Source organism: Giraffa tippelskirchi, chromosome 9, assembly GCF_054371585.1.
Source record: "Giraffa tippelskirchi isolate mGirTip1 chromosome 9, T2T-mGirTip1v1.2.pri, whole genome shotgun sequence".
Classification (NCBI taxonomy): domain Eukaryota; kingdom Metazoa; phylum Chordata; class Mammalia; order Artiodactyla; family Giraffidae; genus Giraffa; species Giraffa tippelskirchi.
In genome coordinates, this window is record NC_137283.1 from 42,722,662 (window position 1) to 42,749,711 (window position 27,050).

Genomic DNA, 27,050 nt, shown 5'->3' on the forward strand with positions numbered 1-27,050 from the left:
AACTTGATGGTAAGCTGCTCTGGGCTCTCTCCAGAGGGTTTAGAGGCTAGAGTAAAATGAAACAACACAGAAGATGCTTCAGGGCTACACAGAAACATCCTCTTGGGGTGTGCCACTTGTATAGACAGCTCTTAAAAATTGGTGGGGGCAAGCCTAGTTTAGATTTATGGTTATCTAACCAGCCTTGCCAACCATGAGAAAATTAATCTGCTCCTGCGTCTGAAATGAGGAATGTGACCTTCAGAATCCTGCTTTTTGCTTCAGGGTTCAGGATTCCCCCAGCAAGCAAAGAGAACGCTGCTAGGACTGGCTATCTTGTGTCCTTTGAAAGGTAGAACTGTGTCACCAGCATGGTAGGAGGCGTTATTGGGAGAGTCTGTTTTGTTTGAAGGTGTAGACTTGACAGGCAGGGCTAATTAATATGTAAGTACCACTGTACATATTGAAGCTCTGTATGAATGATCTTAGGGTCACTGTGAATTAAATGAGCTTCAGCAATTGGAAAAGTGCTTTTGTAACTTTGAAGAAATATACTGGTAACTGCTGCAGATAATCAAGGGCCTGCTTTAAAAGGAAGGGAAAATGGAAGTGAGGGAGTGGTTGCCCAGAATAAAGTACTAAGTTAAAAACCTGGGCTAATACATTGTTCTTTCTGTTCTGCAACCCCAGCTGGCATTTACTTGGCTTTGACTACATAGGATTTGTAATTTTGTGATTGTGACTGAGAAAGCTCTGAGCTTCAGAGTCTTCTCTAAGAGTGGCCTTGATCTCTGAGGGCCCTGGTGTAAAGGTCATCATTAATCATAGTCTGGTAGTAAAATATAACCCGTTTATCTTGCATTTCTGGTGTTAAATGGATGTTTGCAAGGATTTCAAATGTTGATTTAGTTTGTTTTTTCTTTTCTTTTAACAGGAGTATCTTATCAAATTAGGCAATACAGAGTGTCACCCAGAACAGTTTTTGGAAAGAAGATCAAAATTAGATAAACTATTGATTATTATTCAAAATGAAGACATTGCAGGTTTCATTCACAAGGTAGACTGTACACTGAGTTCCTTACTTTGGTTGTAAAAAATCTCTACTATCTTTGAGGCTGAAGCTGTTTGTTTTTAAAATATTGTTAAGTTTTAAAGGAGATAAAACTTCGAGCTTAGGACATCTAGGACCTACACTATGCTCTGTGAATTGACTTGTGGGATTCCTATTTGTACCTTGGCAAAATTTTAAATTGTGGCATATCACATATCTTCCCTATCGCTTAGTCAAGAGTAAGAACACTGACTTCTTGAATGCCACTGGATCTGCTGACTCAATATATTGTTACCACCTTCATTCATATGTCCTTGGAAAACCTATTTATACCCCCTCTTTGCCAAACCAGTCCCCCCGTCCCTTGGGTTTGGGGGTGCCCCATCTAGTCTTAGGAGCCTATGTTAAGTACCACTGCTCTCTGAAGTCTTTGGTGACTGTTCCAGGCTCTTGCCTCATCTGAATTCTCAGTACTCACAGAGCAGGACAAGTGAGCATTCATCATTCTGAGTGATGAATTTCCAGGTCTGTTTTAAGTGCCTCTTCCTCAGAGTGTTCTGTCAACATAGATGCCCAGTGCATGTCAGTTTGTATATTTGGAAAAAAATGTAAATATTTTTGCATTTGACTTTTCAAAGGCAACACACTAACTAGTACAGGTGAGCCACAGTATGTTTCTTGTACATTTCACACTTTAGTCTATCCTTATTTCTAATGTTTATTTTCATATTTAAATAGGTACCTTGTTTGGTGACGTTAAAGAAGCTCCCTTGTGTTAGTTTTGCTGGTGTTGATAGTCTGGATGATGTTAAAAATCATACATACAATGAATTATTTGTATCTGGAGGTTTTATTGTTTCTGATGAATCCATTCTAAATCCAGAAGTAATCACGATTGGTAAGATTTATTCTTTTAAGCATGTAACTTCTGTCTTCTCTGGGTTCTTCTCGTAAGTGACTCACTTGTACTTTTTTCATGTATTGTCCATTCTGCCAGTCACAGGTAATTTCCACCATTTTTTAGAATGTTTATTACTCAAGATTTCTTTGCCATTCTTTTGCTCTATGAATAACTTCCGCTAAATCTGGCATAAAGCAGGGCTCTCTGTACCTACTTCACTTAAATTACTCTTGGTTTTTGTTAACTTGTTTTTTGTGTGTAGATGTTATTTTATTAGATCTCAGATCGCTAGATCTGTCTCCCTTAGAGAGGGGAAAAAAGAAAATACTACATAGGAGCGTAGGTGTTCCTACATAATATCAGCAAACATGTCTTCCATAATTCAGTTGTGGAGTGACTTATTTATTGAATTTAAAATAAACTTCATTATCTCTAACAGAGAACCTTAAAAATTTTTTGACATTCCTCGAAGAACTTAGTACTCCAGAAGGAAAATGGCAATGGAAAGTCCACTGTAAATTTCAGAAAAAACTAAAGGAACTGGGCAGGTAAGGTTTGAAAAATAACTGTATTGGTTGTTGATTTTAACATTTTGTTCACAGAATTTTGTTCTCTATATGTTTACAGATGATAGATGTTGCTCGGTTTTCATAGGTATCTTTTGCCAGCCAGAATGGTATTCTTGTTTATGTAGAGGTTTGCCAAGGTTCTAGTTAGGTGTATGACTTTTGCCAGTTGGGTTTAGAATTGTAAAATGAGATAATCAGCATTCTTTTTTTTTTTTTAATGGAATTGTATATATGCCAACTAGATAGGTCCTATCCCAGTTAATCTAATAACACTACACATGAGACAAGGATTAATTTTGACATGATGAGGGGTTCTATGATTAGTTCATTAATTTGTGTAAGTAAGTGATTTCTAACATGTCCAGAAGTCACTTCTCAAAGTGTGATTCTTGGAATAGTAACTAGTACCTTGAGAGGCTCTGCAGATGATTGTTGTAATCAGGTGACTGCTAGAGTCCATATAATGTACTTATTTACACAGTTAAGGATCTGAGAAACTGTAGTTAAGGATACTATGTTACATTCTGTCAGTCAGCATTTCCAAACCATAGGCCACAAACTTTTTTTTTCTTGTACCTATTGAAATTCCATGGCACACAGTTAGGGAAATTCAGGCCTAAATAATTTGAAATTAATTTTCATTGTATTTGGTTTTTTAAAAGCATCAAATCATGTGAAGTAGGCATTGGGCAAGTCTTTTATAACAGATACCAACACTGAGGCCCAAAGGTATAACCTGTTCAAGTTAGTGCCCTCATCTTCCTGACAACAGCCAGTAATTTCTACCACAGGTTGCCTTGTGTCTGGAGGTAGAGATAGCTTAGAGCCATGTTCTTTTTGAAGGAAGGATTTATATACTTCCTTTTACGCCTTTCATTGCATTTCTAAATTAGTGAAGCTGAAGAGAAGTCTAATTTATTTAGTAAGCTAAGATTTTTGTCTGAACTGAGTAACTGGTCCTCAGGCTTTGGACCCAGAGAAAGCCCTTAACCATGGGGTTTGCACAGTTTCTCCTCTTCCTCTACTCAGAAGCACGCATACATCAGGCAGTGAGCTAAGCAGTGTGGTTGTGATCAGTTACCTCTATTGAGAAATTCTGCTGTCAATTTCAAGCGAAAACATCCATACTAAATTTTAGAGATGCAGATCCAGATACTGAACTACTTAATTTCACAGATTGAATGCTAAAGCTTTAAGTCTGTTGACGCTACTGAATGTCTATCAGAAGAAACATCTGGTTGAAATTTTGTCATACCACAATTGTGATTCACAAACTCGAAATGCTCCAGAATTGGATTGCCTTATCAGACTTCAGGCCCAGAACATACAGCACCGGCATATAGTCTTTTTAACAGGTAAAGCTAATGCTTTTAAGTTTTCTACTATGAATACAGGAATGTGGATGAAAGGATTTTGTGGCACTGTGTGGGGTGTTTCTGAAAATGTGGACGAAAGGGTTTTTTGAGGGCTGTGGGCAGGCATTATAATTTTATATTTTCAAGTGTTTTATATTCAACATTTTTTCCCCCAAAATTAGAAAAGAGTATCAAGATGATTTCTAGTTATACTGATAATGGAATAGTGGTTGCAACTGCTGAAGACTTCATGCAAAACTTTAAAAACCTTGTGGGCTATCACAACTCAATCACAGAAGAAAACCTTCCATTGCTTGGTGCTAATGAGAATCTTGAGTCACAGTCAGGTAACTTTTCAGTAGTTTTCATTTTCTTTAAGGTAGACAGAAAAAGAATGGTTTTGCTTTGATTTCATATAATGAAAACTTATTTTGAAACTGCTCACCTCAGTGTAAACAGCTTCAGGGGAAGTATTTCAAGGCATTTATCATTCTTTTACTTAGAATATACAAAATCTCATTTATTATACTGTAGTCCATGTAAGCCGTTAGAGTTAATGGTAGACTACATGCTATACTTATATAGAGTAAGCATTTTCTTTGGAGGTAATGTAAGTATTATTGGCTTCTGTTGTGATTTAAAGCAGTTTAATGATAAAGTAGTAGAGATATCCGTAGCTTTAGTCTTTTGTGAGATGGCCTCTGCTTTGGTTCCAGGTTTTATGTAAAATGAAAGATGTACTTTTTGTTTTCGAGGAAAAGCAGAGATGATCGAACATTTGATTGAGCTAACCAATTTAGTAGTAATCCAGTGAAGCTAGATGTCAGAATTTTTATTTTATATTTGTCTTGTCAAATACTGAATTACCGTATAACTTTAGATGCTGTTTTGACATTAACCCCTTTGGAGCTGGGAGTTGGGATTTCCCAACATTAAACGTGAACACATTTCGCAGAAGCTTTTAGCATCGGATTATCTGGACATTCACACCTAGTGTGAGTGTTGTGACTAAGTGAACTTGTGGCAGAAGACCAAGCTTTAAGGGATTGTGGACTTGCAGACCCTGACGCATTATATTGTGTGAGTAGTGTATAATTTTAAAACTTAAACAAATTGTGTATTTCAATAGAGGAGGACTTTTTGTTTTTTAAATGTAGCTCTTTTAGAAAACGATGAAAAGGATGAAGAGGATATGTCTCTGGATTCAGGGGATGAAATCTCACAAATAGAAGTGTGCAGCAATTTTCATTCAGAAATATTGGAGAAAGAGACCAAAGGATCACGTGGAACAGATCAAAAAAAGAATATTCAAATTGAGTTGCAATCATCTCTTGACTTGCAAAAAAGTTTATTAGAAGATGAGACTTATCAAATTGATTCTGCAGAGAGAGCTTCTATTGCTAGAGTATGCGCTGAAGGAGAGAACAGTAATTCAGCTGAACAAGATTCATATAGCAACTTTCAGGTTTATCACAGTCAATTAAATATGTCCCATCAGTTTAGTCATTTTAATGTTCTCACTCATCAGACATTTTTGGGCACACCATATGCCCTTTCATCAAGTCAGACTCAAGAAAGTGGAAATGACTTTTTATCTGCTTATACTCAAAGCTTGGATAGAGAGAAATCTCCATCTCCATTAAGTTGGTGGAAAAGTGATTCTTGCAGGCCGTTTTCAAAAGAGAAATAGTAATTTTTTTTAATAGGTTGTTACGGACTTTTTCTTTTTCTTAAAAGTGAATTAACAAAAGGTTTCTTTCCCTTTCTCATGTTTTTTTTTTCCTCTTATTTAAATCATGATGGCCTGTAACAGTTGAAGCCTCTGAAAATTGAAATAAATATATATATTTTTAACATATATTGTACTTGAATTATCTCATGTTGGCACTTCTAAGTTTTACACTTTATATGTCATCTGTACTTTGGCTTCAAATTGAAGCTTGTTTTATATATAAAACTAGGATATTTGCAAAAGGATAGTGCACAGTAGTGGCTTTACTTTGCTTCCTCTAATGTCAGATTATCCCAAATACTTTTTTGCTGAAATGATGTATCAACTATTGTATTTATTTAAGCTTTTGTATAGTGTTTTTACACAGGTATAAGCCAGTGATGTTAATAAATATTTACAGGATTTTGGCTCAATACCTCAGGATTTATCGAACAAAGCAGTTCCATTTAGGTTATAAAACTATGTACTTACTTAGGACTTAATACCAGGCAGCATCATTTTTTATCTTTAGACTTAACCATGTAATTTTGCCTGTTACTAAAATTTTGCTCAAGCTTTTATTTTTTTCAGTGCTTGTGTGGTCCTTAGACTTAACCAAATTCGGTTTCATATTTCAAAAGAAAGGTTTCTGTTTATTACAGGCAGTTTATTAACAGTTTGAAACCAACTTTGCTACAGGTTTTTAAATTGTTAGAAAAATTGTATGTATATTTTTCAGGTGGTAAGTAAGCACTTAAGTGCTGCACCAAAGTACATGGTGGAGATAAAAATTTTCAATCCACATGTATTGGTTAAAAAAATGCTTCATTACTAATACAAACTTGTAAATGTTTTTGAAAACTGTAGTTTCTACAATAAAAGTCATCAAAGGACTTAAAAAAAACTTCCTCATAAGCCTAAGCTGAATCTGGGCTATTTTAGTGATGTTGGGACATCAGACCTTCCTTTGGCCACTAAAAGAATTTTAGGTCCTACTCTTCAAACTCTTTTTTATAGAGTATAATAGATAAGTGGTGTTTCAATTAGTAAGACTACATGTAAAGTGTGGAAGAACATTATCTGTAAACTCCAGGCTGTGTTTAAGGTAAGTAGATAAATACCCACATTGTGACAGAGCAGGTAACTTTTTTTTAACTAAGCTTTTATGAAACTGTTTTATTGTTTTAAATACAATATATATACACAGCATTTTTCTACATAATGTACAAGTTTTAAATAAGCATTTAAAAAATAAATCTAGGCTACTTGTAAAAACACAATTAAGCAACAACCACATTTTATAATTTGGAACACAAATGAAGGATTTAATTTTCTACCTTTAAAACGAAGAACTAAAATTCTCTTCTTGATTTGCAGCTAAAGGCATGAGATTAGTTTCCAACTCCCTTTGCTTCTGGAGAAGGCCCTGAAATCACATTGATTTGTTAGTAAGGTGTACAAATTAACTCTATTCTGTATTTACTTTGAAAACATGTTTTCAATTTTTACACCAGACTTTCACTTGGATACTGTACTTACTGTATATAGCTATTATAGATTTGTAAGACTATCTTCATATTTTAAGCATAAAACCAATAGAGATGGCCTTCCTTAAAGAGGTGCCACCCCTTACCTTTTCCTCGAATGTCTTAAAAAGATCGTGAGTCTCCCTTAACATCCACTGTATATGTTGACTGCATTAACCTTAGTGGCTGGCACAGGGCCCTGCTGAAATAAGACATGGTCCCTATACAGGTGAAGGTGTATGTATATTACATTCTTTATCTTAACCTCACAACTTTTGTCTCCTCTCAGCTAGAGTATGCTTGTCATTTTCAAAGGTAATGTAAGTAAAATCTGTGTGAATTACCGAGCTTGAGTTACAAAACTCAATCCAGGTGTAACCAATGCTAAAGGATTCTTGATAATCCTGTATTAGTGGGGGTGATTTTCTAGCTTTATAGAAAAAAAAAATTGTTAAACAGTTGAATCAACAACTTAAAACACAGGAGGCATTTGTAAATGACTGGACATGGAAAAGGTACTCCTAAAACTACATTTGGGAAAAATAAAACTATACTGTGAATCAAAACTAACTGCAAAAGCAGTTTTGTATGTCATTATTTTTTAAAGCACAGCAACTGGTGTTTCTTCAAGGCTACCTGATAGAGAAAAGTTATAGACTTAAATATTGGAATTTTTATCTGAGCAAGATAATGAGTCACAGTTGGACTGGGAGAAAAAAGTCTGGTAAGATAATACATGTAATTTCACACTGAGTATGTAGTGCTCTTTGGGGTCTTGTGTCAATGTTCTGTTCTAAATAAACACAGCCAACACATTCATTTTAAAAAATTGTGAACTGCATTACTAAAAATTAAACCACAGCTGTACTTATTTTCTGCCTTTGGTTTTAGGGCCTTACTGATCATGCTTTGCCATTTCAAATGTATGCATTTTCATTCAATAAAATTGTTCTAATACTCACGGCTCATGATTTCATGCTGGAAAGAAATACTCTTAGAGATGGCAATGCGAATCAAATAGAAGAAAAGTTGTTTCATTACTGAAATGTGGTAAAGTCACCTAAGTCATATAACCAGTTAGGCTTAAGTAACTGCTTAGCCATTCTAACAGTCTTCCCCCAGAATATGGTCACACCCTACACTTTCAAAAGGCTCATTCATACCTGTCTCAGGTCTGATAGTCCCTTAAGGATTGCTTGTTGTCGATCCCTGTTTTTCACCAAGTTAGGCTTAAGAAGCGGGTCCCTGAGATGGTCAGAGGCAAACAGCTCTTGTTCTTGGTCTGAGGTGAGACAGGATATAAATGACAAAGATCAAATACATTTCTGATACTATGAAATAGCCCTATGCTATAATTTTCTAGGGATTCATTAATTTATATCCTAGGAAAGCACCAAGTAAAATTTAAATAATACACATTCAATACAAAATTTTATAGTTGACTCCACAAGAGTGAAATCCTACCCCTCCTGGGGTAAAACTTATTAGTATTACTCAAATACTAATTTGGATCTTTAATTTAGGGTGGGGATACATTTACTTACCATGTGCATTTTGGTACTGAGGATCCTGGGTTACAGGCCTGGACAATGGTGCATCTGGATCCAGGTAATAGACCTCGTTGGTTCGGACATACGGAATAAAATGAAATGGATCAGAAATCCCAGGTGATAATTCTGTTTGACGACGTCCTGAGATCAGATTCTCTCTTTCATAATTACTATTTTTTAGTGTCTGAGTTTGTTGCGTTCTGCTTTTCACTTCCAGAATTGGTGGCGACTGAGACCTGTATTTTCCCAAAAGCACAATAAAGGACTTAAGCAGCATTAATCAACAATTCTGTCTTTTATTTTAGATTATTTAAGCATTTTCTACTCTTCAATCACATTTCAGTTTATTCTAAATGTACTTATAACATCTTATGGAACACTGTATATAAAAGGCTTGAGTTTTATGATAATTTTTCCTAAAATAGACCAAAACGGGATTAATTTGGGAGTTACTACTACTTGCTGAGGATATACATATACAGACACACTCTAGAACAGGGAGAAAAATTTACTAGCTTCTGAGGATCAATGCTACCTAATTTGAGCCTAATGTTCATAATACAACTTTTACCACCCGAAGTAAACTTGCTATTAGAGCCACATTCAGCGACAACTCTAAACCAGATGGTTCATACACAAAAGCAGAGAATAAAAATCTAATGATTCTAAATTCCCCATTGGTTAATTTCTCATTGCTAACCAGTCACTTCCCTCCCCTCAATCCAAGGAGAATGTCTATTCCACTGCTGACATCTGGAAAATCAAAACTGTTTAAATCTATCAAAACTGTTTAAATCTGGAGCTAATAGAAAATGTCACATTCCTGCTTAGGCTGACCTTTGTATCACATAGAAAGCACGAAGTAAGGATGAAAACTATAACATACCTTTCCCTGCTAAAACAGTTAGTTCTCAGAGGTTCTTCTTCCTATATGATGGATAGATAAGTGTAGAAAGGAGTAAATAACAGTATTTCCATATATCCCCACAAATAATTGTAGTGGTTTACTTGTAATGTTTTCTCAAACAATGATTTGAGCAACAGATAATAGGTAATAGGCTAGGTATTTCTCCAGAGAAACCAAACCAGTCATTACTGACCTTGCCCATTATCCTCTGTCTATATGGATTATATTTCTTTCAAAGAGTGTTGGTTCAAATATTGTCACTGGTTGCTTTCGTCTTTTAAGTTGTGTCTGATTCTGTTGCAACCTCCTGGACTTAGCCTGCCAGACGACTCCGTCCATGGGATTTTCCAGGCAAGAATACTGGAGTGGGTTGCCATTTCCTTCTCCAGGGGATCTTCCCAACCCAGGGACTGAACCCAGGTCTCCTGCATTGGCAGGCGGATTCTTTACCACTGAGCCCCCTGGGAAGCTCTATATGTACAGACTATAAACAAGAGTTTTGAATGGGTATTTGAATAAAGAATACTATTAATCTATACAGGGTTTAAGTGTAAATTTTTGCTGTAAAGGACAGTAAACTCAGCTTTGTGAGCCATGCGGTGTCTGTTGCAATTACTCTAATAAAACTCTTCTTGCAGCATGAAGTTAGCCACAGACAAAAGAATGAGCATGGATGTATTCCTACAATACTGCAGGTGCAACAGCAGGCAACAGTTACTACCTTTGCAGCCTGCTTTTGCACACACAGTATTTTGCCCATGGGCCCTAGTTTGCTCACCCCTGGTGTAAACTAAAGCAAATTTCTAGAATTCTTACTCAAACCTAGAAAAGTGTCGTCAAAACATGCATGTGAGGAATTGTAGTCTCATTCTAAAAACTTTGAAGCATTTTAAAAAATATTTTTTAGAACAGCTTTACCTTTCTGACTAGCTGCCGCCTGAAACTTGGGTCAGTTTCTTGATGAGATGAATGAAGAACTTCTGGTGAAGTGCCTCTATTTTGAGAGATTTGTCCAGGATTATTTCTTTCAATCAAATGAAGCAGTTCCATCTGCCTTCTTACCTTTTTTTCTTCTCTCAGCTTTTGAAGTTGTTTAGGGTACTTTTCTGATGCTGGAATATACCTTCTGAGTGGCTTATTTATGTTCCAGTCAGGCCTTTTAGGACATTTCTTCATATGTTTTGTTTGCTTCTCTGTTCTTGTGATCTGATTACACTGGTCATTATACCAACTGTTTTCTTTTTCTAAGTTGGCTCCTTTAATCTGACTTACTAGTTCTTGCTTGTTATTCTTAAACTGTTCATTAAATTCTGCAGCAATCTCAGGAGATGAACAATTTATAATTTCCCTCTCTGTTACCGATCCACAGTGTGATTCTGTAAATACTCCTATATTTAAGTCATCTAAAAAAAAAAGTTTCAGGTGATTAATTTTTCTTAAAATTGTGGTAAAATATACATAATGCAAAATTTACCCATCTTAGCCATTTTTTCAAAGGTATTAAAATTGCCCTAAAAAACTTTGTTTTGAAAATAAATCCTAAAGCTGTTGTAAAGCAGGGAGTTCAGCTCAGTGTTCTGTTATTAACCTAGAGGGGTGGGATGGGGGAAGGAGGCTCAAGAGGGAGGAGATACCTACATACAGCCTGTTCATCTTGTTGTACAGCAGAGACTAATGCAACATTGTAAAGCAATTATATTCCAATAAAAAAACCCTCTATACCCACTAAACAACTCCTTCCCCCTTCCTGTGGCAACCATCCTACCTTGTACGATTTTGACCACTAAAAACACAAGTAGAATCTAAGGTATTTGTCTTTTTGTGACTTATTTCAGTTAGCATTATGTCCTCAAGGTTCATCCAAGCTGTAGCATATGTCAGAATTTCCTCCCTTTTTTAAGTGTGAGTAACACACCATTGTGTGTGTCTGTAGACACAAACCCCATAACATTTCATTGTGTATATACCACATTTTAATTCATCTGTCAAGGGACACCTGTATTGCCTCTACCTTTTGGCTATTCAAGACCTCACTTTCTGTAGTTGTTTTGGGTATACAACCATAAGTGGAACTACTGGACCATACAGTAATTGTATTTTAAATTTTCTGAGGCAGTGCCACAGTTTGCCATAGCAGCTGCACCATTTTACATTCCCACCAATAAGGCACAAGTGTTCCAATCTCCCTAAATCTTTCATTAAACCTTTTTCAAGTGAACAATTCAGTGGTACCAAGCACACCCATGAGGCCACACAATTCCAGAACCCATCAACACCTCCAGCAGAAACCCTGCACCCACTTTGCAGTAACTCCCCATTCCACCTCCTTCCCAAACCCCAGCAACCTCCACTCTACTATCCATACCTGAATTTGTTCATCCAACCCTAGATTCCTTATACCAGTGAAACTATTAATGTACAATATTTGTGCCTCCCTGCACAACTGTCCCCTCCCCTCAAGTCCAGCTTATTTCATTCACCATAAGGCCTTCAAGGGTCATTCAAGCTATAGCACATACCAGAATCTCAGATGATTCATTCTTAGCATCACATAAGAGAGATCATTTTTTAAACCAAACTTCCAAACAGGACTGTCCTGATTTTCACTTAGAAATGCAAGATTATAATTTTTAGGGAATGTTGATTGCTACTAATAGTGCATTTCATGTATTTTTTTATGTCTCATGTACCATCATGCTATGCCAGCAGACTATCCCTGAATTGCATATAACCTTTCACTTTTTTCCATTTTGAAAACAAGAAAAGTTCACCATTGGAAAAAAAGCCATCTGAAATTTCCTTACAACTTACATAATGTTCATGATTATGTATATGCTCTACTGTCACAACAGCTGGTAGCCTCAAACTTACAAAGGCTATTTTTCCACATATGATTGAAATTTTAAATTCACAAGTAGCTAAGCAAAGGAGGTCTGGATTAACCATTAAAAAAAAAAAAGTCCACTTATTCATCTAAATGTGTGATTCCAGGCTAGAGCTGCCCCAGAACTAATTCCTACTAGTAAGGCTGACCTAGCCCACATCATTCTCATACTGGGTATCGTTTGCCACTTTAGACCCATTTACACCCTTCTCTACCCTGCTCTCAGGCTGATTGGTAAGAACCTTATCAGTGGTTTTCTGGATCCTTGGGCTTCTGTTTTTATCATGAGTGTTCATATGCAGATTACAGGAAGGGAAAAGACTGAATTCAAGGTATTTATTCCACTGTCTCAGTCCCTATGAGCTAACCTCAGGCTGACTAACTTTCCCAAAGGTCACGGTTCCCCTCAAAGTTACCTCTATCCAACGCTTGTCTTCTAGACTCCAGTAACACTCCAGTTGCTACCAGCACCAGTCAAAGCATTATTGCTGTATTCCCTCACATCCACTCCTTTGAAAACAATCCCTTTCTAAATAAGTCATCTTTAATTACTCTACTGATATTTGAGAACCCTGATGGATTACATTCCCTCAGAGTCACCCAGTGAAAATATACATAATTTCATGGTCTTAAAAACTTAGTTTGACTTTAATTGATGTGTAGGATTTATATAACTTTGTTATTACTCTGGACATAGAGAAGGGACCAAACCAGATTCTTCACACTAAGAGCTAACTATAAAAAAAATACCAAGAGCTCATAAGCAGAATGATTTCAGATAACTAAGCAGGTTGCTTTAACCCTCTCTTCCTTTTTCAAATTCCCTTCTACTTTCCTGTCATAGGATGTGGGTAATCTCGTGTTATACTGAAGTAAGATCTAAGATTAACTGGCAGAAAATAGCACTATGTAGAGAACGGATTTCCGTAAGACAGTACCAGCCAACTCCTATTTCCAGAGGAATATTATCCCCTACTTAATGGCAAGCCAAATTGGTTTTTGTCTAAGTTACCAAGACCACAAATAACTGATAGCAGGGTCCACTGGTAATTAGTTTAAAAAGTGAAGGGTTCTAGTTCAAGATGGTGACCTATGAAGATACTGAACTCACCTCCAATGGACACACCGAACCTACACATACATATGGAACAATTTCCTCTTGAAAGAAAAAAACCTAAAAACCTGGCTAGGTGACCCCTACATACTGGGCAAGTGAGAAAACCCCACCATCAAAGCAGGTGACAGATGCTGAGACACAATCAAGCTATAAACCCTGTCCCTGTGGGAACTCAAGACTCAAGAGCTCTCCTCCAAGGAGCAAAGGGTTTGAAACCCCACATTGAGCACTCCCACTTTTAAGATCTGCACAGAACAGATAATGTCCCAAAATATCTAGCATGAAAACCAAAACTGGACTCAAAGCTACAGCAGAAGGGAGACACAGCTCTTCAAGGGTCACCTACCCCTGGGCCCAGTGCAGAGGCAGTCGATCACACCCAGATATGAAGGAAGCTCATTTAAAATTAGGTTGGAAAAATAAAATTAGTTGAAGCGTTGGCCCAAGGGATAGGCATGTAACTTAACACATCTACGGGCTTGCTGGAATACTCTCACGGTGGGGCTGTGGAAAGACGCAGGTGGGCATCAGCTTTTATTTAAAAACAACAGCAACAACACTAGGCCTGTTATTTCCACCTTGCTGCCCCTGCCCTATTACACTCCCAAGCTCCAAGGGGAGTGCGGGCATCTTAGCACTCTCCCTCCCCCTTGTTCTAGCTGGCGCACGCCATCTTCACCCTCTCCCTTTACCCCAGGCCAGAGAACCAATATCTCCTGGCAGGAACTTCTGTGAGCACCTGGTGCCCTGGTTTCTGCAGCTGTTGCCCAGTGGCTGCCCCTTAACTGACTGGCTCTGGAGGCCAGGGTCCTATGAAATTGTAACAATCAGAGAAATAGCTCTTGACAGAGTATCAACCCCAAAGACACTGCATAAGTAGCAGGCTAAAACAAACCCCCAGTCTTTCTGAAAAAGATCCCTACTTGCTTTTCCAAAAGGTTCAGCCTGAAGGAAAGGCTTGATTTGGCACACATCAAGGGGCCTATGGACAAGCTCTCAGGGAATGGAGGTCGTTAGATATAATCTTTGCATTTTTCCTCTGCCTTATGCCAGCAAGGCAGTGTTTCCCAAAAAGTTTATACGCTTGTATGGTGTCCCAAGTTTTGCAGGTGCCACCAGGGGACACCTTTACAACACCTGGTTCTAGTGGCCAAGGGCTTCCGCTTGCAGGTCCCACAGGACTGTAACCAACGGGGCTTGTGTTCCAGGTCTCATGAGACTAAAACAACTGAAGAGACAATTACTGGCAGGTTACCAACCACAGAGCACTGGACAAACAAAACTGAAACACACACCCTCTCATCTTCCCATGAAAAAGGTCTAGGGGCAGGCCTCAGGTCTGCACACACCCAGAGTCCTGCTGAGTTTCTCACCGCGACCCATCTCAGTTACCTCTGCCTCCCCTCAGCCTGCTGCTATCTCCCAGAAAAGAGCTTTACACTTGTTTGGCGCCCCAATCTCTGCTACTGACAGAATAAACATTATGGCATGTACCTGAAACTAATGTTATGTGTCAATTATATCTCAATTTTACATTTTAAAACAAGATGAAAAGTTACTGGAAATAATTTTTTTTTAATTATTTTAAAAAAGAAATTTTCTGGACATATAGGTGGAGGGCTGAAAGGATTCATAGTAAGCCTATGATAATGATACCCAACATGGGTATTACTTAATTACTTTTGTAAAAATTTAAAAGAAGCACATGAAAAGATGCTTAATGTCAGCAGTCATGATGAGAGAGCACTTTACAACCATAAGAATTAGTACTAGCGAGGATATAAATAAATCAGAACTTTCATATATCACTGGTGGGAATGTAAAATGGTATGGCTGCTTTGGAAGATAGTTTAGTAGTTCTTCAAAACTTTATAAACATACAATTACTCTATGACTTTGCAATGCTACTCTTCTCCCCCAAGAGACAGAAAATTTATGTCTACACAAAAATTTGTACAGTAATGCTCACAGCAGTGTATTTCTAATAGTGAACAAGTGGAAGCAAATGTCCTCAACTGATGAAGGAATAAAAACAAAATATGGTGGTATATGCATAAGATGGAAAACCGTTCAGTGATAAAAAGAATGAAGCACTTACTGTTATATGTTACAATACAGATGAACCTTAAAATGAACCTTAAAACATGCTAAGTGAAACAATCCAGACAGAAAAGATTTCAATCATATGGAATGTCCAGAAAAAGACAAATCTAGAGACACAGAAAGTAGTCTGGTGGCTGCCCAGGAATAGAGAGGAAGGAGGAAATAGAGAATGGGATGGGTACAGGGTTTCTTTTTGGAGTGTTAAAAATGTTCTAAAAAATAACTATGGTGATGGCTGTAAAACTCTGAATATAAAAAATGAATTGTATCCTTTAAAAAACACTGAATTGTATCCTTTAAAGGGGTTAATTTAATGCTATGTAAATTATATCTTAATAAAGCTGCTATAGCAAAATTGAAAACCAAGAGATACCTTCATTTTCTAACTCTTACTTGAAAACCTTAAATTCCTTTAAATTTTAAACTTTAAATTAATTTAACTTAATTTTAATTGTGATTTTAAGTAAATTTTAAAATTTATCAACCAATACCTGTCTGCACACCAGTGTCCTTCCTGGGAGAGGTTGTAGAGTTGATATATGTATTCATTTTACCACTCACTTTATCCAAGCCATGTCTTGAGTTTGCAGTGTTATTAGCAGATGCATTATATTCCACTTGTATTGTATCAACTGGCAAGAGAAATAAGTTATCTGATAAAATGATATAGCAGCAAGGAGAATCCCAGGGACGGCGGAGCCTGGTGGGCTGCTGTCTATGGGGTCGCACAGAGTCGGACACGACTGAGGCGCCTTAGCAGCAGCAGCAGCAGCAGCAGCAAATACACATAAGACTTTTAGTTTAATCAAGTAGTGTAAACACTGCAGTAAAAATTTAGAAGGGCTAGCCTGAAGTTTCTTATAAAAAGTTATCAGCATTTTTATCCCTTACTGAACTTAGGGAGATTACTTAATGGACAACTCTGTACAAATCGGTACAAAAGTATACATTTTACCTACTGTGAGGAAAATGTTAAGAAAATATATGTGAAAAGATACTGAAAAGTACAGCATTATTTAGTTCTACTCTTAACACAATTTCCCAAGTAAGTATTATAAAATTACATTAGTTCAAAGTCTGAAATTCCTTAAAAAGTGTTCAGTTAACAAGTGTTTAAAGGTATTAAAAAGAGGCCATTATTCTCAATCTTCAAAAAATACTATAATTATAAATAAAATTCTAGCTGTGCTTACTGCCAAGACTCTGAATCAATCTGGAAGTGTCATGTCCCTTTTGAGCCAATTCTCGGATTCTCTGCTCTTGTCTCAGTCTCTGTGCCAGCTCCTGTGCTCTCTGCATCGTCTGGAACAGCTTATTTGTCTGTAGAGTCATCATTTCCTATCAATGTTGAAGTGCACAAAGTTACTAAATACAATTACCAAACATGTACAGACTTGACTATTCTCTCTCAGTAATAATTAATAATTTTCTAAGTTCCTATTATATGCCAGGCACTATTCAAGAAATGGAGTAGAGTAGCCAACAGAACAAAGTTCCATCCTTTTTGGAGCTCATATTTTAGTATCTTTTTCTACAGCTGTATTAGACCACAAACACAAAAACTCTTTCACCCACTCAAGATTATACTAATAAAGTTACCAAAGCTTCTAAAACCAATGGTCAACTCCATAATTTTATTAAGGTAAAAGAAAACCGGAGAGGCCAGAAAGTTTATTTGAGTTTCTTCATGTTACGAAAAATCACAGACTTTTTTGCCAACCCACTAGATAATTAAGAACTAACACTCAAGATTTATGGTCATTTTTTACAATTCAAGCAAATAACATTTTTTTTTCATGTACGTAGTTATTTCGTAGATGTAGCTGGCTCAGCGTATTCTATGTATCCAAATCAGAACCTAAACCATTTGTACATTCATCAGCTAATTCTGAAGCAAAGGTTGCCAAGTGGGAACTGGCAAGAAAAGGCAAGTTCTCGACGCCACCTCCCAGCTCCAGGGGAACTGCTGTATGGTCTATTCTGCAAACCTCATGAACCTTTGGCAACTGAATGTCACTGTATAACCTGCTCTTTGTCAGGTCCACTCAACCACAGCACTTGACATCACCATACCTATGCAGTCTGTACCACTTGCTATAGAGGTTCTCCTACTCTTTTTAACAGATCTTTTATTAGCACAGAGCAATCCTCTAACATAGCAACAGAATTTATCATCAATCCCAACCAGTCATTCTGCAAGTAAATGCCCCTGTTCACAAGTGAATACAGACAGAAAGCCCAATCATTTCTCTTAACATATCTAGAAATTTATTAATAATCATTGCTTAGGAAACACTTCAAAATTAAGCATATGGAAAGTTTTTGTTTTATGTTGTAATAACTCATATTGACCTCCCCTCTCCTCAGAGGAGAGAAAAAAATAGCATCTGTGAAAAAATCTTTTGAAAAAATAAAAGTTCCAGCTTTCTTCCTACTTACAAAACCTTCTTTATGCAAAGCTTTAATGTTTCTGCATACAGCTTCACTATTTCGAAACACATGCAAATATTCTGGTTATTTTTTCCTTAAAAACAAACCCACTTTTACTTTAAAATGTCACAGTTAGAATACAAATAACCTACTTCCTTTTGTTTTTGCTTAAGTATGTCTTCTTCATACTGTTTCTGCATCTCTTCTCGCTCCCGGGCTAAGCGACGCTCCTCCTCTTGTTCCTCCTTCTTTCTCTGCTCTTCTTCGAGCTGCTTTTTCTTGCGCTTCTCTTCTACCTGAGCAGTAATGGCTTTCTACTCACAAACGGTAACATAAATCACTGTCATTAATTTAAAAAATTCACACAGCATTTTTCTGGTATTTCAAAATGTTTATCAATATAGAGAAGGTAGTATGTACATGAGTTAAGTTAGAATGTCAAGTTAAATTAGAATGTCAGGTTTTTCCCATCTCCCACCTGTCAAGTTCTACATGCCTTTTCTTTAATCCCAGGAGGGCTCTTAGAAGAACTAAGAGAAAACCAACTGAGGAAAGAATCTCAGTGTTTAACATAGTGCCTGGTAAAAATAGCACATGCTCTATAAATGTCTGTTCATTTAATTGACTGTTAACTACATGAACTAAGCCAAATTCTTCACACAGTAGAGGTTTTAAAGAATTATTAGACATTCAAGTCCCTTTAGTATTAGACTAAAATTAGGGTACAATTTTAATCTTAGTTTCCTTTCTTATATTATCTGCTAGATTTATTAATCATAATTTTACCTCAATCCCTTATATATATTTCCCTTTCAAAGACCTAATTCTCACCCTGAACAGAATTCAGGAGAACTGGAGGGGAAAAAAAAAAAAACAACTTAATACTAACTTAAACAGATTCAGTATCATTTCAGATACACAACCTATACATTAAAGACCTTCTCTCTTGGAAGGCAGGTGTCTGTAATATATGATACTGTCTAGTCCTCAACATGAGTATAATTCTAATATAACGACAGCTGGGGTAGGGATTAGATGCAATCACAGGATTGTGCAAGGCTTGTGCTGTAAATTTATACCAAAATTTTAATTTCCATTCACTTAGGTATGTAGGCCATGACTACTAACTATTAAGGCAAAGAACAACATTTTACAATGCAATACCTGGTGTTCTAACTGCTTTTGTCGCCTCCTGTCTCGTTCTTCAATCTGAGCTGGGTCCAAAAGAGCAGTCATGGAACGGAGAAAGCTGGCAAGATAGATGTATTAGCTACTTAAAACCCACAAAGGTGGGTTTAACAAAATGCTAACTCATTTTTGTTTGAAATATATCATTTCTACTTTTTTTTTTTTTGATAGGCAAGAAGTAGCTTAATATAGGACACTTGAAAGAGATGCAAGTGGGAAGGCAAGGGAGCTCTACCGAGTCATTTCCACTATAAATAAAAACAGGAAACTGAAAACAGTTAAGATATAAACAAACAACAGCCCTAAAAAAAAGCACAGAGACTTTCTTAAACATCAATAAACACTGAAGAATGAACTTACTTCGTTTTCTGAATGTTTGCCACAGCCATATCTCTAACAGGTTTCACTATATGTTCCTCCTCTGAAGGTTCAATCTGGCTTCCAACTGTAGGTGTATAAAGACTGCTGATATCAGCCAGCTCCTGAGTGTCCGGAGAGACACAGAAGTACTCTGGTTGTTTTTGCACCGACTGAGAGGATAGTTGAGACTGAGAACCAGGATAGTTCTTTAAGGAATCAAAATGCATCGCCCATCTGTCATGTTCATCACCCTAATCACGACAAACAAGAACTGCTAAGAACTTTAATAACTCTTCTTACATTTAAAATCCCAAGTGACAAGTAACACGACTTCTAAAAGTCACCATATAGCAAAACAAGCATCCTGAAAATTAACAAAACTGCATTCTGTATTGATTCCACATACATTGAGATAACTAAGCTTAGAGAATATGAAAAATTCAAAGAATTAGGAAATGTCTAACAAGTTACAAAGTTTAGTCGCTCAGTTGTGTCCGACTCTTTGTGACCCCATGGACTGTAGCCTACCAGGCTCCTCCGTCCACGGGATTTTCCAGGCACGAGTACTGGAGTGGGTTGCCATTTCCTTCTCCAAAGGATCTTCCCAACCCAGGGATTGAACCCGGGTCTCCCACATTGTAGGCAGACACTTGACTGTCTGAGCCCCCAGGGAAGTCCCTAACAAGTTACAAGAAACTATGCAAAATCGCACTTACTAAATTCATTCAACAAAGGTTCACAAGAGCAAATGTGGAATAATTTAAATATCCTAGTCTTGTCATGCAGTTTTAGGATACTTTTAAGTTTATGACTAAAGATGTTTAATTTTTTTTCCTGTATACTATAAAACTTTATAAATTACCATTGAGGATATAATTTTCTCCTCTGCTTTTTTTTGCCTGTCATCTTCTATTTGCTTGTTCAACTCTTCAATCCATTTTCTCTGCTGTTCTTGTCTCACAGCACTGAAAGGGTGCTCCATCAGTACTGCTTCCTAAACAACAGTCATCAAAACCATTGAAAGTTTACATTTCTTTTCCTAAACACTTTACCTTTTACAAATCTTTCCAAAGAATTTATACAGATTTAATGTGGTAATGTATTTATCTCAAAGAGATCCAATAATTTTAAACAAAAAAACTCAAATACGCAAGGAGCCCTCATAGTCAACAAAAGAGTCTGAAATGCAGTACTTGGGTGCAATCTCAAAAACAACAGAATAATCTCAGTTCGTTTCCAAGGCAACTCATTCAACATCATAGTAATCCAAGTCTATGCCTCAACCACTGATGCTGAAGAAGCTAAAGTTGACCAAATCTATGAAGACCTACAACACCTTCTAGAACTAATACCAAAAACAGATGTCCTTTTCATCATAGGGGATTGGAATGCAAAAGTAGGAAGAGATACCTGGAAAAAAGGCAAGTTTGGCCTTAGAGTACAAAATAAAGCACAGCAAAGGCTAACTGAGTTTTGTCAAGAGAACACGCTGGTCATAGCAAACATCCTTTTTCAACAACAGAAGGAACGACTCTACCTGTGGACATCATGAAGTGGTCAACTTTAAAATCAGAGTGATTATCTTCTTTGCAGCTGAAGAGAGAAGCTCTATACAGACAGCAAAAACAAGACCTGGAGCTGACTGTGGCTCATCCCATTAGCTCCTTTGCAAAATTCAGGCTCAAATTGAAGAAAGCAGGGAAAATCACTAAGCCATTCGGGTATGACCTAAATCAAATCCCTTATGATTACACAGTGGAAGTGAGGAATAGATTCAAGGGATCAGATCTGTTAGACAGAGTGCCTGAAGAACTATGGATGGAGGTTCGTAACACTGTACAGAAGGCAATGGTCAGAACCATCACAAAGGAAAAGAAACACAAGAAGGCAAAGTGGCTGTTTAGAGGAGGATTTACAAATAGCTGAGGAAAAAAGAGAAGTGAAAGGCCAAGGAGAAAGAGATAATTATACCTAACTGAATGCAGAGTCCCAGAGAATAGGAAGGAAGGATAAGAAGGCCTTTTTAAATGAACAGTGTAAAGAAATGGAGGAAAACAATAGAATGGGAAAGAAAAGAGATCACTTAAAGAAAGTTGGCGATATCAAGGGAACATTTCATGCAAGGATGGGCATGATAAAGGACAAAAACGGTATGGACCTAAAAGGAGGAGGAGAGATTAAGAAGAGGTGGCAACTATACAGTTCAGTTCAGTTCAGTCGCTCAGTCATGTCCGACTCTTTGCGACCCCATGAACCACAGCACACAAGGCCTTCCTGTCCATCACTAACTCCCGGAGTCCACCCAAACTCATGTCCATTTAGTCGGTGATGCCATCCAACCATCTCATCCTCTGTCGTCCCCTTTTCCTCCTGCCCTCAATCTTTCCCAGCATCAGGGTCTTTTCAAATGAGTCAGCTCTTCGCATCAGGTGGCCAAAGTATTGGAGTTTCAGCTTCAACATCAGTCCCTCCAGTGAACACCCAGGACTGATCTCCTTTAGGATTAACTGGTTGGATCTCCCTGCAGTCCAAGGGACTCTCAAGAGTCTTCTCCAACACCACAGTTCAAAAGCATCAATTCTTTGGCACTCAGCCCTTTTTATAGTCCAATGCTCACATCCATACATGACCACTGGAAAAACCATAGCCTTGACTAGATGGACCTTTGTTGACAAAGTGATGTCTCTGCTTTTTAATATGCTGTCTAGGTTGGTCATAACTTTCCTTCCAAGGAGTAAGCATATTTTAATTTCATGACTGCAATCACCATCTGCAGTGATTTTGGAGCCCAAGAAAATAAAGTCTCTCACTGTTTCCCCATCTATTTCCCATGAAGTGATGGGACCAGATGTCATGATCTCAGTTTTCTGAATGTTGAGCTTTAAGCCAACTTTTTCACTCTCCTCTCTTTCATCAAGAGGCTCTTTAGTTCCTCTTCATTTTCTGCCATAAGGGTGGTATCATCTGCATATCTGAGGTCATTGATATTTCTCCCAGCAATCTGGATTCCAACTTGTGCTTCCTCCAGCCCAGCGTTTCTCATGATGTACTCTGCATATAAGTTAAATAAGCAGGGTGACAATACTCCTTTTCCTATTTGGAACAAGAAAGGTCTTAATGACCCAGATAACTACGATGGTATGGTCACTCACCTAGAATAGGACATTCTGGAATGTAAAGTCAAGTGAGCCTTAGGAGGCATTACTACGAACAAAGCTAAAGGAAGTGATGGAATTCTAGCTGAGCTATTGTAAATCCTAGAAAATGATGCTGTTATAGTGCTCCACTCAGTATGTTGGCAAATTTGGAAAACTCAGCAGTGGTCACAGGGCTGGAAAAGGTCAGTTTTCATTCCAATCTCAAAGAAAGGCAATGCCAAAGAATGTTCAAACTACTGTACAACTATGCTCATTTCACATGCAAGGTTATGCTCAAAATCTTTCAAGCTAGAGAAATTCCCGTAGTACATGCTGAGTTTTGAAGAGCAGAGGAACCAGAGATCAAATTGCCAACATTTGTTGGATCATGGAGAAAGCAAGAGAATTCCAGAAAAATACTTCTGCTTCATCGACTACACTAAAGCTTTTGTGTGGATCACAGCAAACTATGGAAAATTCTTAAACAGATGGGAGTACCAGACCACCTTATCTGTATCCTGAGAAACGCGTATGCAGGTCAAGACACAAGAGTTAGAACCAGACATGGGCGACAGACTGGTTCAACATGGGAAAAGAGTATGTCAAGGCTGAATATTGTCACCCTGCTTATTTAACTTCTATGCAGAATACATCATGCAAAATGCCAGATTGGATGAATCACTAGCTGGAATCAAGACTGCCAGGAGAAATATCAACAACTTCAGATATGCAGAGGATACTACTCTAATGGCAGAAAGTGAAGAGAAACTAAAGAGCCTCTTGATGAGGGTGAAGGAGGAGAATGAAAAAGCTGGCTTGAAACTCATCATTAAAAAAACTAACATCATGGCATCTGGTTCGATCGCTTCATGGCAAATGGGGAAAAAGTGGAAACAGTGGCAGATTTTACTTTCTTGGGCTCCAAAATCACTGCAGACATTGACTGCAGCCATGAAATTAAAAAGAAGATTGATCCTTGGAAGAAAAGCTATGACAAAACCTAGACAGTGTATTAAAAAACAGAGATATCACTTTGCCAACAAAGGTCCATATAGTCAAAGCTATGGTTTTTCCAGTAGTCATGTATGAATGTGAGAGTTGGACCATAAAGAAGGCTGAGTGCCAGAGAACTGATGCTATCCTTATTGTGGTGCTGAAGAAGACCCCTGAGAGTCTGCAAGATCAAACCAGTTAATCTTAAAAGATATCAATCTTCAATATTCACTGGAAGAACCACTGCTAAAGTTGAAGTTCCAATACTTTGGCCACCTGATGCCAAGAGCCGACTCACTGCAAAAGATCCTGATGCTGGGAAAGAGGGAAGGCAAACAGAGAAGGGGGAAACAGAGTGTAAGATGGTTAGTTATTATTACCGATTCAATGGACATGAATTTGAGCAAACTCCGAGATAGGAGAGGACAGAGGAATCTGGTATGCTACAGTCCGTGGTGTTGCAGAGTCAGACACGACTTAGCAACTAAAAAGCAAGACAAGTCAATTTTTCAGAATGATATTTTTAACATATACTAGCAGAAGGATATAACTAAGAGTAAGGAAAGGAAATTTTCTAATGATTCCAAATTTCTAATGAAAATAGAAAATTCTCCAAAACAACTAGAGATTTTAAAATTTCTATCCCCATATAGTCTCATTTACTTTGAAAGGAAATTACTAACAATCTGAATAGATGACTACTGTTTACACCTGGCTTCAGAATGCAAAAACCCTGCTTTTGGACCAAGAGTCAGGAGGATATAACAGAGCCAGCTGCTTTCTCTTTTGAATCATAATGTCTCTCGGTACATTTTTTTCCCCCCATTTCTGCTGTGACAGGTCTATCAAGATCTGTAATATTTCAATAAGAAAACTACATTGTGTCCAGAATAAGTCCCTGAATTTATGAAAACAAAACAAAAACAAAAAACAGCAGCATAAAAGTTTGTTGTTTTAACCTAGGAGAGTTTACTATGCTTTAACAAAAAAGGATATATTCTACTCAGGCTGCCTTGAAAGGCAAAAGTTATGCAACGAAACATTGTTACATGACATAACTACAGGACATAATTTTAAAAATAGTTTGACAGAATAACATAATGGAGCTATACCTTACAATATTACTTTCTGTCCATATTTTCATCAGAAATAATGGCAAAACTCAAAGTTTACAACCAAAAGGAAATACTTATAGAGGAAAAATCTTAGTATCTCAGGTGCTCCCACACATTTTTAAATGGAAAAAACCATCCTATTTAAGTCTAAAAAAACAACTTCAAAAGGAGCTTTATCTTCAGGTAAGTGATTTAACAATTCTATTTTTAGAAATGTTATTTTTAGAGATCAAACTGGGGGTGGAAGGACCCTTTGAACTCTTTATAAAAAATTCACAGGGTGGTCCAGTGGTTAGGACTCCATGCTTTCATTGCCAAGGAAGCAGGTTCAATCCCTGGTCAGGGAACTAAGATCCCCCAAGCAGAGCAAAGTGGCCAAGAAAACAAAAACAAAACAAAAAAATTCACAACAAATGGCATGAATCATCACAGAATCCTATAATCTGTTTCTTAAGTCTGATGTAACTAGATTTGGTTTCAAATTTTGGTGAAGTCTCAAATTATTCAAAAATAAGACGCAAGTCAAAATACCTTTGAAAATTCTTAAAATCCTAAGTGTTTCATATATATGTCTTATATTTACAAGCCTGTAGAAGATTTAATAATCAGTTCTTCTAATTCAGTCTTCAATGTCTCACTCAAGGATGTCTTACAAAGCCATTACCATTCACTTGCTTGCCACCTAATTAAGTCATTTTCACTTCTTCAACTGAGTAGAAAACTCTTTATTACTTTCTTTTTTGCAACTTTTCCCCAAAGTGCATTCAAGTAGAAGAATGAAAGTATAAAGATCTGGGGAATGGGAGAGGTGGTAGGTAAATGAAATCTTTTTTTTTTTTTTAATTTTATTTATATAGTTAGGCTGCACTGAGTCTTTGTTGCTGCACGCAGGCTTTCTCTAGTTATGCAAGTGTGGCCTACTCTTCTTCATTGTGGTGCACAGGCTTCTCATTGCAGTAGCTTCTCTTGTTGCGGAGCACAGGCTTCAGTAATTATGGCCTGCAGGCTTAGCTGCTTTGTGGCACGTGAAATCTACTCAGACCAGGGATCAAACCCCTGTCTCCTGCACTGGCAGGCAGATTCTTAACCACTAGGCCACAAGGGAGGTCCTGAAGTCTCACAATTTACCAAGCTCATTTTAGTTGAAACTAAGTAAGGCAGATAAGTGTAAAATACAAGACACAGTGTGTAACAAATGTGTTCTGATGATGATCTAGCACCTCCCTTCTGTTAATTTTTCCATATGTCTAAGGAAAGAAATCTCTTTTTCTAGGCTCCTTCACTTTTTCAATTTCTCTCCTTCACATTAATGACCTGAGATTTCCCTTCCTTCTCCTACATAAAAACTCCTTTTAAAAACACCTAATTTTGAGCCTATTCTCAATTGAGAGCCTTGAATGAAAACTCATTTTCATAGGTACTCAATACACACTTCCCCACAAACAGTTCCTAAAGTAAATTTTTAGCTACCTTCAAGTCATTCTATGTTAGAAAATGTCAGTCTTACTAAAATAAATGCTGTATGAACGGCAGGTAAATCAGAACTGAAAGTAGAGTTTCCAAATGGTCACCTAGACACGCCCAGTGCTGTTTCATTTAATTCTCTCCTTAAAGCACATATGGGAAAGAATAATCAGCGGTGACTTTGCCAGAAGAGTCCTGCTTGTCAGTGCATGATTCCAAGTCCAGACACCAAGGAGCCTCTTACTTTAGACACTTCTGTTCACCTACTCATCTTGTCCACTCAGTAGGCATAAAAGGCATTCTTCTGGATGGTGGGTAGTTTCAGGACATTGGGCTAGAAAGAACCAGATCTTCCAAAAGGAAGAGTAACACAACTAAGAGCTACAACAATCGTTTGGTGGGGGCGGGGGGAACATTTTGAACTTCCAAGTTACTTTAGAATCCTCTGAAACAGGCCTATAGAGTTTCCTTCCTTCTACTTCCTTTGAGTTTAACTGTTAACATTCTGTTAAAATTCTTTCTCTAACTTCTTCAAATGAATACTTAGATCATTGATGTTTCGCTTTCAGTCTTGTCTTTTCCAAGAAATGCATTTAAGCCTATAAATTTCCCTGCAAGTACAGGAAGCTCATGTGTTTTCATAAATTCCATTTTCATTATCACTCAGGTCAAAACATTTTCTGTGAGTTTTTCCTTCTTTCACTTAGAAG

The 27,050-nt window shown here is 37.3% G+C and overlaps 2 protein-coding genes across 73 annotated transcripts in view; one reads left to right on the forward strand and one right to left on the reverse strand.

The window, feature by feature from the left end:
* TASOR (transcription activation suppressor) overlaps positions 1-8,049 on the forward strand; it is a 51,386-nt gene extending 43,337 nt beyond the window's left edge. For 12 of the 23 annotated variants that reach the window (XM_081524848.1, XM_081524853.1, XM_081524850.1 and 9 more), the window contains 6 exons: positions 914-1,036; positions 1,769-1,928; positions 2,371-2,479; positions 3,677-3,855; positions 4,038-4,202; positions 5,013-8,049. In XM_081524848.1, coding sequence (XP_081380974.1) covers positions 914-1,036; positions 1,769-1,928; positions 2,371-2,479; positions 3,677-3,855; positions 4,038-4,202; positions 5,013-5,545 — 1,269 coding nt within the window. In that variant the 3' untranslated portion in view covers positions 5,546-8,049. Of the gene's footprint in view, positions 1-913; positions 1,037-1,768; positions 1,929-2,370; positions 2,480-3,676; positions 3,856-4,037; positions 4,203-4,735 lie in introns of all 23 variants that reach the window. The other 11 variants (XM_081524860.1, XM_081524865.1, XM_081524862.1 and 8 more) reach the window with 1 other exon arrangement.
* Positions 1-27,050, reverse strand: part of CCDC66 (coiled-coil domain containing 66) — a 133,056-nt gene that overhangs the window by 2,898 nt on the left and 103,108 nt on the right. For 14 of the 50 annotated variants that reach the window (XM_081524897.1, XM_081524894.1, XM_081524928.1 and 11 more), the window contains 11 exons: positions 20,494-20,625; positions 19,632-19,882; positions 19,248-19,332; positions 18,236-18,397; positions 16,847-16,991; positions 16,145-16,285; positions 10,468-10,952; positions 9,529-9,569; positions 8,637-8,878; positions 8,256-8,374; positions 6,712-6,992 (listed from right to left, as the gene is read on the reverse strand). In XM_081524897.1, the coding sequence (XP_081381023.1) occupies positions 6,906-6,992; positions 8,256-8,374; positions 8,637-8,878; positions 9,529-9,569; positions 10,468-10,952; positions 16,145-16,285; positions 16,847-16,991; positions 18,236-18,397; positions 19,248-19,332; positions 19,632-19,882; positions 20,494-20,625 (1,890 nt within the window). In that variant the 3' untranslated portion in view covers positions 6,712-6,905. Of the gene's footprint in view, positions 1-5,186; positions 5,678-6,711; positions 6,993-8,255; positions 8,375-8,636; positions 8,879-9,528; positions 9,570-10,467; positions 10,953-16,144; positions 16,307-16,846; positions 16,992-18,235; positions 18,398-19,247; positions 19,333-19,631; positions 19,883-20,493; positions 20,626-27,050 lie in introns of those variants that run through there. The other 36 variants (XM_081524898.1, XM_081524891.1, XM_081524932.1 and 33 more) reach the window with 10 other exon arrangements.